The sequence below is a fragment of the Gopherus flavomarginatus genome, chromosome 14 (genome assembly GCF_025201925.1).
Source record: "Gopherus flavomarginatus isolate rGopFla2 chromosome 14, rGopFla2.mat.asm, whole genome shotgun sequence".
NCBI lineage: Eukaryota > Metazoa > Chordata > Testudines > Testudinidae > Gopherus > Gopherus flavomarginatus.
The window spans coordinates 4,849,193-4,862,954 of NC_066630.1; the positions used below are offsets into that span (position 1 = coordinate 4,849,193).

The 13,762-nt window shown below is 57.5% G+C and overlaps 2 protein-coding genes across 4 annotated transcripts in view; one reads left to right on the forward strand and one right to left on the reverse strand.

The window, feature by feature from the left end:
- Positions 1-1,238, forward strand: part of PIEZO1 (piezo type mechanosensitive ion channel component 1) — a 104,776-nt gene extending 103,538 nt beyond the window's left edge. The window contains exon 51 of the mRNA XM_050922633.1: positions 55-1,238. Within this exon, the coding sequence (XP_050778590.1) occupies positions 55-304 (250 nt within the window). The 3' untranslated portion in view covers positions 305-1,238. The remainder of the gene's footprint in view (positions 1-54) is intronic.
- Positions 1,176-13,685, reverse strand: CTU2 (cytosolic thiouridylase subunit 2). Of its 3 annotated transcripts, none has more exons than XM_050922606.1 (16): positions 13,592-13,685; positions 12,514-12,588; positions 11,302-11,380; positions 11,147-11,206; positions 10,425-10,485; positions 8,181-8,290; positions 6,474-6,784; positions 5,766-5,901; positions 4,619-4,750; positions 4,034-4,125; positions 3,382-3,479; positions 2,735-2,876; positions 2,422-2,488; positions 2,023-2,081; positions 1,733-1,791; positions 1,176-1,395 (listed from the first exon to the last, which is right to left on the reverse strand). In XM_050922606.1, the coding sequence occupies exons 1-16, from the start codon at positions 13,651-13,653 to the stop codon at positions 1,352-1,354; spliced, it is 1,587 nt and encodes a 528-aa protein (XP_050778563.1). In that variant the 5' UTR covers positions 13,654-13,685; the 3' UTR covers positions 1,176-1,351. The 3 variants fall into 3 exon arrangements, with proteins under 3 accessions (XP_050778563.1, XP_050778564.1, XP_050778565.1); XM_050922607.1 differs by having other exon boundaries at positions 1,719-1,791; XM_050922608.1 differs by lacking the exon at positions 13,592-13,685 and having other exon boundaries at positions 12,456-12,550.
- Positions 13,686-13,762: the final 77 nt, after the last annotated feature.

A 13,762-nucleotide genomic window follows, 5' to 3' on the forward strand; every position in this document is an offset into this window, starting at 1 on the left:
CGCGGTGCTGGGGGGCAGGGAACGGCTGACCCTGCTGCCCTTGCCCCATTGCAGGATCATGGGCCTCTATGTGTCCATTGTGCTGGTGATCGGCAAGTTCGTGCGGGGCTTTTTCAGCGAGATCTCTCACTCCATCATGTTTGAGGAGCTGCCATGTGTAGATCGCATCCTCAAGCTGTGCCAGGACATCTTCCTGGTGCGCGAGACGGGCGAGCTGGAGCTGGAGGAGGAGCTCTACGCCAAGCTCATCTTCCTCTACCGCTCGCCCGAGACCATGATCAAGTGGACGCGGGAGAAGGAGTAGCAGAGAGCCACCCGGGACGATTGCTGCTGCTGCAGACCCCCTCCAATCCCTGGAACGTCACAACTGAGGCCTTAAGCCAGCCCAGCCCGAGAGCCCCAGGCTGAGCACTTCAGGCGATCCGCCAGCCCCTTCCCCTGGCCGCCAGGGGGTCCCCCCCTGCCTGGGGGTCTGAGCTGTGCCTAGCGCCACCCGTGTGGGGGAGGGGGCATCTGGGGCAGGCTGGACTTGTGCTTTTTAAAAGGAAGTTTAACTGCTTTACAACTAGTGAGTCCTTTAAAGGCAGCTGGTGAAGACGCCCCTCCCCAGGAGTCATGCTCTCCCCGCCTCAGCGGGGTGGGGACACACTCCTGCCCCTGCCCCACCTCAGTGCCTTCCAGCCCTGCTGCTGCCAGGCTGTTAGCACCCCTGAGAGAAGGGGGGGTGCACTCTGGAGCCCATTCAGCAGCTGTGCCTGCCTGTGAAGGAGATGGGCTCCCCTTCCTGCAGCAGGAGAATCCAAGCCAGCCGGCCACAGTTGCACCCAACCCTGCTGCAGGCCAAGCCTGGCCCAGTTGGCCCCTTGGCCTGCTCCTGAATGCGGCTGCACTAACACTCCAAAGCAATACCTTCCCCACCCCCAGCACAGTGCTGGACAGCACCCATGGGTGCAAGCAGAGGGTCCCACTGGCCTGCCACCCGCCCGGCGGTGCTGGGCTTGCTGCTCCTCTTGCCCTGCCTGCAGAGGGCGTGGGACATGCTACTGCAGCCACTGCTGCCTGTGCTAGCAGACAGCCCAGCGCAGGGAGCTCTGCTTGCCCCAGGACTGGTTCGTCCCCCAGCCCCCAGGCACTCCGGGAGGGGAGGGCTAGGCTCGCTCCAGCTGGACTGTAGGTTTTTTTAAAATTCAAATGGTTTATTTATACAGATCTCTAATAAAAGCCAAGCCATGGCCTGTTAGTGTGACTGACTGAATCCATCTTCTTGCGCAGGCGGGTGTGAAGCTGCCTCCTCCCGGCTGGGCGTTCCACGGGGGGCTGGCGCAGTCTGAGGGCCTGACTCAGCCTGGCCTCACCTGCTTGAGACTGGGGAGTCAGCCCAGGGCCCCAGTCCAGCTGTGCGTCAGGGGGATGCAAAATAACGTATTCCTCTTAGAACCAGTCATGAAAAGGATGGGGATTGCGGGGTGTCTCCTCCTCCCCGCCAGTGCAGCTAGCAGGCGCCTCCCAGGGGCAGGCAGTGAACAAGAGCTGGGCCCAGCACCCTGGAAACAGAGGCAGGCCCGATGCCCTGCAACAGGGCCCTGGTGATCTCAGGCCCAGCCTGGACGGGGCTGGGCCCAAGCCCCATTTGCCCTCTGGCTGCTCCGGGGGCCCTGACAGCCAGGGAAGCATAGAGCTCGTTGGGAGTGTGGTCCAGAGGAGGGATCCCTGCCCACCTGTCAGCTCTCACCCGGAGTCACAGCTTCATCTTCCAGCAAGAACTCCTGAATTTCCAGCTTCATCGCGGCCCTGGAAGACAACCACCATCTCAGCCCCCTGCCACGCCGGGCTGTGAGCTCCCAGCGCGGGCCTGGTCCGACCAGCTCAGGTCACGCTCCGGATGTTATAGCAAAGGAGGAGATTCTGCCTCTGATTTGCTTATAACTTGGCCTGGGGGCAGCAGCTTCTCCCAGTGCTCCAGCTCTGATGCAGGAGCACGGTGACTGATGGCACCGGCCGGCCCACCCACCCTCCTCGTACCTGCGTTTCCTGCGCTCTGCCTCCGAGCGGACGTAGAGCGGGAGGCTCTCCAGGCAGGTCTGTAACAGAACAGAGCAGCGGTGACGGGCTGCCCCCAGCGTCCCGTTCCTGTGCTGCTGGGGTCCGTGCAGACGCAGCAGGCACGGTGCATGGAGCGTCAGGGAGTGTCCCACCCCCCATCCCCACCCCGGCACTGTGCCGTAGCCCTGGATGGGGGCCGGGGGCTGATGGGCAAAGCTGGGATCCAAAGGAGACTCCTCAGGGATCACAGTCCCGCCAACAAAGGAGACCCACCCCACTAGACAGCCAGGTCTGCCGGGTGCCTAAAGCAGGGCTGGGACTGCCCCCCACAGCCTGGCTTGGGCTGCAGCAGAGCCCCTGAGGGGCAGAGGGGCTCACCGTGTCCTTGATGGTCAGTCTGCAGCCGTAGCAGAGCAGGGGCAGGAAGTTGACCCGGGCGTCGGCCCTGAGGGAAGAAGGCAGAAGTGAGGAGAGGGCCAGGGGCCGGTTCTCTCCAGGGATACTCTGCTCGCAGGGGCCCTGTGACGAGCTAGCTGGGGGCAGTTCGAGGATGATGGTGCTGCGGCTGCTAGGGGAGTGTAGGCCCAGATGGGAAGTGCATGCGGGGCCACAAGGCCAGTACCACTCCAAGCAGAGCACCTACCCCGCGATGGATCCTGGGCTGGGGTTTGCTGTGTCGAAGGTGCCTTACCCTGGAGCTGTCGTGTTCGTGCAGCATCCTCTCTGCTCCTCTGCCCCCGGGCAGCACCCTCTCCCGGCTGGCGACGCAGCTGGCAGCTTCTGCTGGGAGAGCTGCTCCGAGACCAGGATGGCTTGCAAAGCGGAGCCGTCCTCTGCACCAAAGAGATGGTAGTCAGAGCCCCTCGGGCTTCTGCTCCCCGTCCAGCAGGCCGGGCATCTGCTTCCCCCTGGCAGAGCAGACAGGGCCGGCCAGTGACCCAAGCCAGGATGGCAAACCCCACAGCCCTGGCGTTCAGAAACCCTCTGCCAGGCAAGGCACAGCCAGAGGCAGGTTCCCCTGCACAGGGGGCCCTGGGAATATCCAGGCCTCTAGTTCAGCTGGGCAGATGGGAAAAGGGACTAGTTAAGCCCTTAGCCAGGCTGCATCGCTAGGCCCCCCAGCCCCGCACCCATGGCTAGGTTCCCCTGCTTTGCTCCTGGGGGTGGTGAGAGGCCAGAGCCGGATGGGCTCTGATCCGGGAGGGCAGTTGTTGGTGCCCTGACCTAGATCAGCCAGAGGGGATCCTGCAGATGGGGGAGGCTGCCCCCTTCAGGGAAAGGGGCCGAGTGAACGGAGCCTGCGCTGGCCGGGGGCAGGCAAGCATTGTTCGCACGTACCCACATTGGTGTCCAGGGCACACAAACACAGGAGGCAGCGTTCGGGCTCAGCAGCAGGGCCGGCGTCTCCAGGGGTCGCGCTCAGCTTCTCGCCCGTCCTACAGCCCAGAGGGGGACGCCCAGAGGTTAGTGCCAGGTGACGGGGCAGCCTGTGCTACTGTGAGTGATGCCCTCACAGCTCGTGCAGGTAGACGGGGCCTCCCTCTTCACCACCAAGGCCTGGGCACCACAGGGGCAATTCTTCAATAGCAACAGTAAGTCTCAAACTGTGCAACTGCCCCACAGCCTGTGCCCCACCCCCATGTCCCCCACTACTCCAGGCCTGGGCTCCCCCCACCCTGCTCTGCCAGGGCCCCTCAAGCCTGACTCCAGTCCCAGGCTCCCCACACACAGTTCAATCAGTGCCCTGTAGCCCCGCCCATGCCATTTCAGCCCTGGGCTCCCCACGCAGCAGGAGGTGCTGTGGGTCAGGATTCAGGGGCGCTGCAGAGTTCTGACCCTCCCCTAAGCTGAAGCTTCCAGTCATTCCCACCAAGGTCTGGTCCTACGAGGCGGGCAAATGGCCTCCACGGAGAAGCCATCCCCACGGTTCCCAGCTGAGCAGCGCCAAGGTCTGCAGAGCTGCCGGGGAGGTGTAGGGGCCTGCCCTTACCGGTATACGGTGCTGATGGTCGAGGGGAACTCTGCCTGCAGACCATAGACGAAGCGCTCGATCACCCGGTGGATGCTGGCCTTCTCCAGGGCCTGGAGGGAGGAGAAATCCTCCCGGAGTCTCATAGCCTAGCTGGCTCCAACCCCCACGCCCGCCCCAGGACTCCCCTGTGACGACAGCAGAGCAGCTGGGGCATCCCCACAGGTGTTCAGAAGCCCTGGAGTGATGGAATCGGCACCATGCCCGGCTCTGCAGTGCCCAGGGGAGGGGGCATTAGCCTAATCTGCCAAAGCCTTCCCCCAGTCACATCGGCTGGGCCCCAGCCCTCACTGCTTCGGCTGGAGCCCTGGCCTCGCTGCAGGCAGGCACTTGGGAAAGTGCCCCTTGGTGCAGAGGCACCGGAGTCCCTGCCCTGCAGGGCTCCCCAAGAGGGCACACTGACCGCTGGGAAGGCTGCCAGGCCCATGGGTTGGGCTGGGACGAGAGAGAGGGGTGCCCAAAAGGAGGTGCCACTGACCTGCCAGAAGAGCCCAGTGCCCGGCAGGCGCTCTCCTGGCAGCTGGCCCAGACCCGCAGGCCCCCTACCTTGGTGTCCAAGGCAGGAGTGAAGACCGTGGGAACGCCAAACAGGTGGTTGTAGAAGGCGATTTCCTTGGCAGAGTACTCCCTCATGGGCCGCACCACCACCACATCGCCATGGCGATCGTCCGAGAAGCCCTGCGCGGAGAGAGACTCGCTGAGGGACTCAGTTTCCCTAACCCCACCCCTTCTTTAGATTGTCAGGGTGGGAGAATTAGATTTTATTGAGTTAGTTTTTATTGTAGCTTTATCTTTTCTTCCTTGGCCTCCCGTCAGAAACTAACTCAGCGCTTGGTCTGCTCTGGCACGGAGAGGGGAGCCAAGAACTCTTGGGTTCTCTGGCCTTGGCCGAGTCACTTCCCGTCAGTTCCAGCCCCTGCCCCGCGGGGAGGAGTGAGTGAAGACGTACGATCCCAAGTATCACTCTCTGTTAAGCCAGTCCCCGAGTGCTTGGGAGCCGCAATCTAAGGGTTAACGCCACCTGGCCAGAGCCGGGGCCGCAAGGCGTTCGCTCCAGCTTGTGAAGGGAAGCAGAAGACGTGGTGCGGCTCACCTGACCGAAAGCCCCGGCTTGAGCAGTCAGCGCAGTGACATCTGTCCCAGCTCCAGCGTTTGCTGCTGCAGCTGAGAAATGTCATTTTCATGGGCAGGAAAACCTCCCCTTCCTGGAGAGCACGGAGCAGAAACTGATCGGATCAGAATCCCCGTGCTGCCGCATACAGCAGCTCGCATGCTGCTCTGCTCTGATGCCCGTGTACTTGCAGGGAGCCTGTTAGAGGCATTAAGGTGGCTGGAGAAGATCAGGGACATAGCAACCCTTTGTTCCAGGCCCACGGGAGGATTATACATTCACCCGGCACTAAGCTGTGGGCCCTAGGCATGCTCAGTTACCAAGACAAGGGAGCAGTTGCGGCAGTGCCAGCTTCTCCCCAAGGTCCCGATAAACCACAACGCACTAGTGCTGCCATGGCCCAGGCAGAGCAGAGAGGCCACAGTGCAGCGCGTCTCCAGCACAGCACAGCAGCCTGGCAGCACTCGGACCAAGGCCTCCGGCTGGGGAAAGGGGCGAACAGTGGAGTCTGGGTAAACAGTGACTCCAACCCAACTCAGATGCCTGCTTCCAGGCGCCCTCCCGCCTGTGGCCAGCACTTACTGTGTCCATAGCGAGAGAGGCTCCCCGCCCCAGTGAGAGGTTGGTCAGCAGTTTGACAGCCAGGCGGGTGCAGCTCTCTCCCATCATGACCTTGGAGTACCCTTGGGCCCTAGCCGTGTGCAGGATCAGGTGGTTCCTGAAGGAGGAGAACCCAGAAGCGAGGGAGGGCTGCAGCCCGGACCCAGACAGATACGCTGGGCCCATCAGCCCTGGCCAGCTCCTCACGGACACCAGGTCCCACAGCAAGCCTCCCACCCATTGCTGTGCCCAGGGCGAGGCAGAGGGGCCATGTGGGGCAGCAGAGCCCACTCCTCCATGGGGGCTTCAGAGGAGGGAGACGAGATCTCAAGGGAGTTAGGGGGAGATGACGACCAGGGCTGGGCTTTCCTAAGGCCCAGAAGGGAGATCCAAAGGTCTTGCAATACCCAGTGTGCGCAGGCAAGTGGCCTAGGCAACAGAGATCCCTGGAGCTCGCTGGGGGGCCTGGCGCGAGAGCGATGGACAGATGCTGCCATAGATGCGAGCTGCAGCATCATGGCTGGGAAGCAGTGCATGCTGGGATGGATCGGAGGACAGGAAAGGCAGAGGAAAAAGCTCCTCAGCCCCTCCCCTCCTGGGCAACCCCCACGTGGCAGGGTCAGAGAGGGCAAAGCTTGCAGCCCTTGGCACAAGGGCCCAGCCCCCCAGAGCACTCTGGACGGCGCTCACCTCAGGGTCTGCAGAAGCTCTTCTTTAGCCGTCAAGGTCTTCACGGACCCAAAGAGCCGGATCAGCTGCTCAGTCCGGACTGCAGCCCGCAGCCTGGCTTCTGGGTCGGCCAGCCCCTCCATTCCGGGCACATCTCGCAGGCTGACCTCAGCAAGCTTCTCCTGGATCTGCCTCTCTGGGAGAGAGGGGCTTCCACCCTCCTCCTGCCTCTGCTGGCGGATGAAGCCCTCCACTGCTTCCTTGTAGCTGTTCTTGGGGCCTGTGGGATTGTGGGGCGCACGCTGCAGGATGGAGCTGGGCAAGTCAAATACCTGCACGGAGCAAGCAGAGGATGGATCCTGTTAGCCACAATGAGCGCCTGCATGGCAGTGAGATCGGTGCCTCGGGAGCTGGCAAAACCCAGACACCAGAGGAGCCCCAGGGAGCTTGTGCCAGAGACGGGATTAGAAGTCAGGAGTCCCAGTTCCAGCTTCCCGCTCACACCAGGCTGCCTCTCTAATACATAAGAGCGGCCTTACTGGGTCAGACCAAAGGTCCATCTAGCCCAGTATCCTGTCTTCCGACAGTGGCCAGTGCCAGGTGCCCCCGAGAGAATGAACAGAACAGGTGATCAAGTGATCCATTCCCAGCTTCTAGCAAACAGAGGCTAGGGACACCATTCCTGCCCATCCTGGCTAATAGCCATTGATGGACCTATCCTCCATGAACTTATCTAGTTCTTTTTTGAACCCTGTTAGTGTCTTGGACTTCACAACATCCTCAAGTAAGGAGTTCACAGGTTGACTGTGTGTTGTGTGAAAAGACTCTTTTTTGTTTTAAACCTGCTGCCTATTAATTTCATTTGGTGACTCCTAGTTCTTGCGTTAACACCACTTCCTTATTTACTTTCTCTACACCAGTTATGATTTTCTAGACCTCAATCATATCTTCCGCTTACACGTCGCTTTTCCAAGCTGAAAAGTCCCAGTCTTATTAATCTCTCCTCATACGGAAGCCGTTCCATACCCCTGCTCATTTTTGTTGCCCTTTTCTGAACCTTTTTCAATCCCAATACATTCTTTTTGAGATGTGGCGACTACATCTGCACACAGTATTCAAGATGTGTGCGTACCATGGATTTATATAGAGGCAATATGATATTTTCTATGCTATGAGCTATCCCTTTCTTAATTATCCCCAGCATTCTGTTCGCATTTTTGACTGCTGCTGCACATTGAGTGGATGTTTTCAGAAAACTATCTCCAAGATCTCTCTGAGTGGTAACAGCTAATCTAGACCCCATCATTTTATATGTATAGTTGGGGTTATGTTTTCCAGTGTGTGTTACTTTGCATTTATCAACACTAAATTTCATCTGCCATTTTGTTGGCCTGTCACACAGTTTTGAGAGATCCTTTTGCAGCTCTTCGCAGTCTGCCTGGGACTTAACTAATTTTGTATTATCTGCAAATGTTGCCACCTCAGTATCTCATTCAGGCCCTATCACGGCTAAGGGCACCCCAGCCTCATCAGCTCCTACTGGACAAATCTGTGCCCTTCATTCCTAGGGCACCGGGTGGCCATCCTGAGCAGGGGCCTCGGACATCTCATCCCTTCCCCCAGCACCTGGAATTGCAGTGAAGGCGGCGGGGGGAGGGAGGGCTGGGGCATGTGATCTCTTGCCCAGTGTCTACCTCAGCACTCTGCAGGGCCGTGACCCCACCCTACCTCTTCTAAGTGGGCCAGGTGATATGGAAACCTTGAGGCTTGCAGGATGGTCTCCATCTGGAGCAGCGTCTCCCCTCTCTCAGCCAGGCTTTGTCCGCACACAGCTCCCTCTGAGTAGCAAACGAGATGCCAGATGAAGAGAGTTAGCTGCCTTGCAGGAGACACTTCTCCATCTGTGAGGAGGTGGCCTAGGATGCTCCAGCCAACCCAGAAGGCATGCAGCCACATCTACCGTCCTCACTAACTACCAAGGCAGGGCGATGGGGCTCTCCAACGCTTGGGCAGTGGGGATACGGGCCTGCAGGCCTTGAAGGCTGCATCCAATGGACCAAACTGCAGCCACCCTTCTCTTTAAGACAGGAGTGCAGACTGGGGAGCAGTTCCCAGCAAACCTCCATCTTCCTACAGGCAGCCAGACCAGACCATCTCCAGGTGGGACTTGGATTCTCCATGGGCAGCCTAGAGCCACGCTGCAGAACTTGAAATGCATCCACCCCTTCCTCATCTCCATATGCAGTATTCGCCAATACACATTAGGTGTAGTACACAACATATGAGTAGGTGTTCGTGCATGGGTTTACATACCTAAGTGTTGAGAAGCTATGTTAACTGAATGAATTATGCTCTTCCCACAATTCTATTCATCCATGCCAAGTATCCCATAACGCTCTGCAAAGCTGACATCAGCTTTGGCATTAGAAAATAAGAAACTTGTCAAAGGCAAAATACATGAATGTTCTGCCCCAGCCCCGTGGGGAGGTACCTTCACATCCCTGGAGTGCTAGTATCCCAAAAAAGATAAGGAACTAACAGGCCAACAAGTGAAGGAATGGTACAAACGGAGGGCTTGGACTTCAGTGACCTATAAAGAGCTTTGTAACTTGTAAAATCATCCTCTAAATGCCGCTAGCTGAAATGCAGCTCTTTGAAGCACCCCATCCATGCATGGTGAACCCACCGTGACAGGGTGCGTTCGTCTCCTCATGTTGTGCTGGTTTCTCTTTGGACGATGCATTTGGCTAAGATCAGCTGGCTGGTCTCTTGAACGTTTTTAAGGCTGAAGCGTGAGTGTAGTCAAACAGGCTACACCTCTGAGTCAGCAGCAGAACCCAGAAGAAATACACTGATCCTCCAGCCAGGCCCCACTCCCTTTCAACCCCACTCCCAGGGACGCTGGGAGGAGTAGGCGGATTCCCACCCTCAAACAAGCAGAGCTGCTCCACCCATCCTATTTATAGTCTCACAGCCTGCTGGTGCTGCCAGGTGGAGAGCGTCCATCTGGTCGGGAAACAAAGCGCTGGGCCCAGCAGGGCATGTTCAGCCCATGCAGCCGCTGGAGTCTGGGAAGAGACCTGCTAACTCGTGCTCGGGTAGGGTCCAGACTGGGATTGCTCTGCAGTCTCTGGAGATGGAAGCACAAATGGTGCACTAACCGCCTGGTCCATCACCGCCCCATAGTAGGGGCTGGTGTAGCAGCCCAGCGTCTTGTCTCTTCAGATTTAAAGAGAGCAGCTAGCAGCTGCAGGTATCCTTACCCTATCTGCGATGGGGGTACACATACCGCACCCTCAGCTGGGCAGGGGAAGGGTTAATAGTCTGTCAGGGCAACGACAGAGGAAACTTCCCCTCTTCCTGCCCACTCATGAAGGCAAGGAAATTAGAGGGGGCAGTAAGAGGCTCTGAGTCCCCCATGCCTCCCACAGGAAGGAATCTCCCCCTGCTTCCTGCCCAGGGGGACCAGAGAACCAGGACGGGAGAGAAGCTGCTGGAATGAGTTGCTGCCTGAGGAGGGGATACTGCGAGTGGTGGATCAGGCTGAGCACCCTATTCCTGAGCCCATGCCGGGAGCTCTGGCTGGAGGGGCGGGGGACCCTTCAAGTGGCCGGACCCTTCCTGGGAAGGGGACACCATCCACCTGCATGCCCTGTGTGTCTGAAGTATGCCTCCCCTGGGTGCCAGTCACTGAACCAGACTAGCTTAACCCCCCATTTCCAATGTGTTTACTCTGGCACCGGCCATCTCACTGCTTGCTAGGGGAGCCTGCCTCCCCAGGCCTGAAGGGCCGCTACCAGTAACAGGAGGGCGGAGAAACTAGACAGGATTTAACAGTGAGCGGGGCACGATCTGAAACCAGGCTGTCTTAATGTTGGACAGCATCAGCAGATTCCAGAGGGTTCTGGCTGTAGGCTGACCCAAGACCGCATGCACAGAATGGGTTGGGAGCAGGGCAGATTGCTGGGTTACCGTCAACGTAGATGATGCCTGGTATAAAGCGCAGTTTCTTGGCTGTTTCCCGACTCAGCCCCTGAGAAGAGAGATGGGAATGAGCCACTCGCCCCATGCGCTGGGAAATGTAATTCGGGATTGTGTGTCTTGGCAGCATCCCATGGATCTAGCAGAGAGGGCAGGTCTGACTACTCTAATCCTGGCTGTTAGAGAGGCATTCCCACGGCCCCGGCAGAGATGGCAAATGTTTCTAGTTAACAATACACCGAGATCTCTTGGGCTGAAGGCCCCAGCCTCGACCAAGTGATTGTAATCGACACCTGATTACACTCAGACGTTGACCTGGACGCTGACATCTGGACGCAGTCACAGAAACCGTGGGCATAGCTTAGATGCTCCCCTCACTCGGACTTCCCCGGGGGCTGTGAGCTTCCCATCTTTTGGGAATAGGGAGCTGCAGGTGCACTGGACAGGAGCTGTGAGAACGTCTAAGGAGCCACATTCACTGATTGCACTTCTACAGGTTAGACATGAGGGCATACAGAAGCAGACAGCCATCTTGGGAGATCCAGTCCCTCACCCTACAAAGCAAAGCTTTCCTCTCTGCTTGTTCATCAGCCTCCTCTTAACCATCTCTAACACCCCTGCTATGGTCCAGGTGGCTGTTCCTTCCTCCAGCTAACTGCTCTCACTGTTCCTAACAGCTAACAAGTTTCCCCACAGCGCTGCAGAGCAGATACCTCTTGGACTTGTCGAAGCATTGAGCTAGAGGCAGGTCCACCTGATAATGCAAGAAGAACCTGTAAGGGAGACAGGAGAAAGAATTAACCATCCATCTCAGCTTCCCCCTCTCCTTCCCACATCCATCCCGCCCTTACACAAGAAGCGACTCTACCTTCTCTCCTGGGTAAATGGCACGATTCTTCCCAAGCATTGCACGGAACTTGTGAACAAAATACTCCCTAAAACAGGCCCTTGGAAACAAACACGCATGTAAGTCATTAGAAACGACACTCCCAACCTTACGCGAGATCCCAGCCTTGGCAGGCAGCACCTCAGGCACCCACATCTCGCTGCTAATAAACCTTTGATTCCAGCACAGGCCAACCCGGAGGCACAGGGAACTGCCTGCTACCCTGCCTGACAGCAAAGTCAGTCAATGAGTCTGCCTTAAGATCTCATCAATTAGCTTCTGTCTGACAGCAAGACAATTCCAGTGTGGGCACCCAGAAGTCTGTGAAGATCCATTTTAAAGCTAGACTGAGAAACCAGGCTTGCTGGACTGGATCCCTCTCTAGCCCTCTGAGCCAAAATAAAACAACAACAAAAAAGCCCAACAAGGAAAAGTTCCAGTGTACAAAGACAGGTATCAATTTCAAAGGGTTTGCTGCCTTTTCAAGTGGTCAAGTTAAGCCAGACACAAGGAGAGGTCAGTTCAGAGCTGTCAGGGTAAAAATGAGCACAAGGCATTAGAAGGCCACATTTGCAAAGACCGTAGGCATGCAGGTATGTGCATGCCCACTGCTAACTGCAACTGGAGTTCCGATCACTTGGGTGCGTGCAGTTGCTTGGGTTGTACTCCCAGTCACAGTAGTACCCCTACAAACTGCCTATGCAACTGCAAACCCAAGCATTCAAAAATCTGGCCTGCAGAGCTCAAAAAAATCAACTTCCGAGATTCATATAAAAACAATGTGGGGCACATTAAATCTGTCTGTTTTCCAAATTTAAAAAAAAAAAGGGGGTGAACCACCTCCCCCTTTTCCTACGCTCATACCCCATTTCTCCATAACTAGGGCCCTGCATCAGAGTCTCTCTTGCATGCAATGGTAGTGATTGGGTCTTTGGAGAAACAAAAAGATGCACATCCAAAGCAAGGGCCTTACAGGGCAACTCCCCACATTCCTGAATGCATTCAGGCTGCTGCACACAACTGTTGTGCTCTTTATTATCCAGATGGTTTGAATCTCCCTTGCAACCCTCCCCATAAACAGCCCTATTTCAAACAGATCGCTAAAGAGCAGTAAATGAGGATCTAAAGATGGGAACGTTCTGGCCTTCTGAACAGGGTTTCCTCTTGCAAATCACTAGGGCTGTTTCCTCTTACTTGCAAAAGGCATCTCCAACACGAATGACCAACACAGGCGAGGCCTCCTTGCACTTCATGCACTTCTGCGCACAGCTGGGAAAAGAGACAATCAAAGTGAACCGATTACCACTGTAGGGACCCACCGTCACGCAAAGAGCAACGCAAACCACCATCAGCTTGTTTGAACACTTTGAAGATACCAGGTGCTTTGTAAGTACGGAGCTGAAGGATTGGCGTAGTACAGTTGCATTTTTTTAATAAATGGATTTGGGGTTGATGTGGGAACTAGAGAGACTGAAATGTTGAGGTTATGTACACACCGGAGGTGGTATCGCAACCAGTGACCTAGCAGTAAAAGGCTACGTTATACTATTAGCCCTGGAGCTGACTAGCTACCACCTCCAACTATACAAATCTCAGTCCAAATGTCCATTATGTCAGGTCCCATTTTCAAAGCACAAATCTGAAGGCAAGTGTTCAAGCTGGTATTTGCACATACACAGCTGCAGCTGTGCTATGTCAATTGTGGCCATGTGATAATCTGGCCAGATGAGGACCAGGGGCACCCTTCAATTTCTCTCTCCTCTGAAGGGCCAAAGCACTAAGGGGTGAGTAAAACAGTCACAGTACAAGGTAATGGTCACCTTTGCAGCTATATACCTATGTATTGTAGCACCCAAAGGCCGCAGTGAGGAGCAGTGTCCCATTGTGCTAGGCAGTGTAAGCCCCCCAAGCCCACCGATCAACACCCCAGGCCTGGTCTGTACCCGGGATGTAGGCTGGCATCGCTATGTCCCGCAGGGGGGTGAGAAATCCACATGACTGAGCAGCGTGGCTACGCCGGCCTAGCCCCCAGTGTAGACGCAGAACCCCGCTCCGCCGCTCAAGGGAGCCGGGCAGGCCGCGGGCACCAAGCCAGAGCTGGCCTGGCCCAGGCTCCAGCTGCCTCCCGCCCCCGCTGTCTCTGCGGCCAGGCGAGGGGGCGGCTGCAGGGGCCTTGGCCGGCCCTGGCTAATGCTGGACAGCGGCTGGGCCGGCCCCACAGCCCAGCGAGGCCGATGCCCGGGGGTGACCCCGCGGGGGGCCGGGCTCTCACCTGACCCGGGGCCGCCTGCGGGGCGGGTCGCAGCCCCCGTACTCCTCCTGCGCCTGGCACATGGCGGCAGCGCTCCCCTCCCCCGCTTCCGGCGCGCCCCTTCTGCGTCACCGCCCCGCGCCGAGCGCGCCGTGATGACGTGCGCATGCGCGGGGCCCCGCGCTCCCGCCC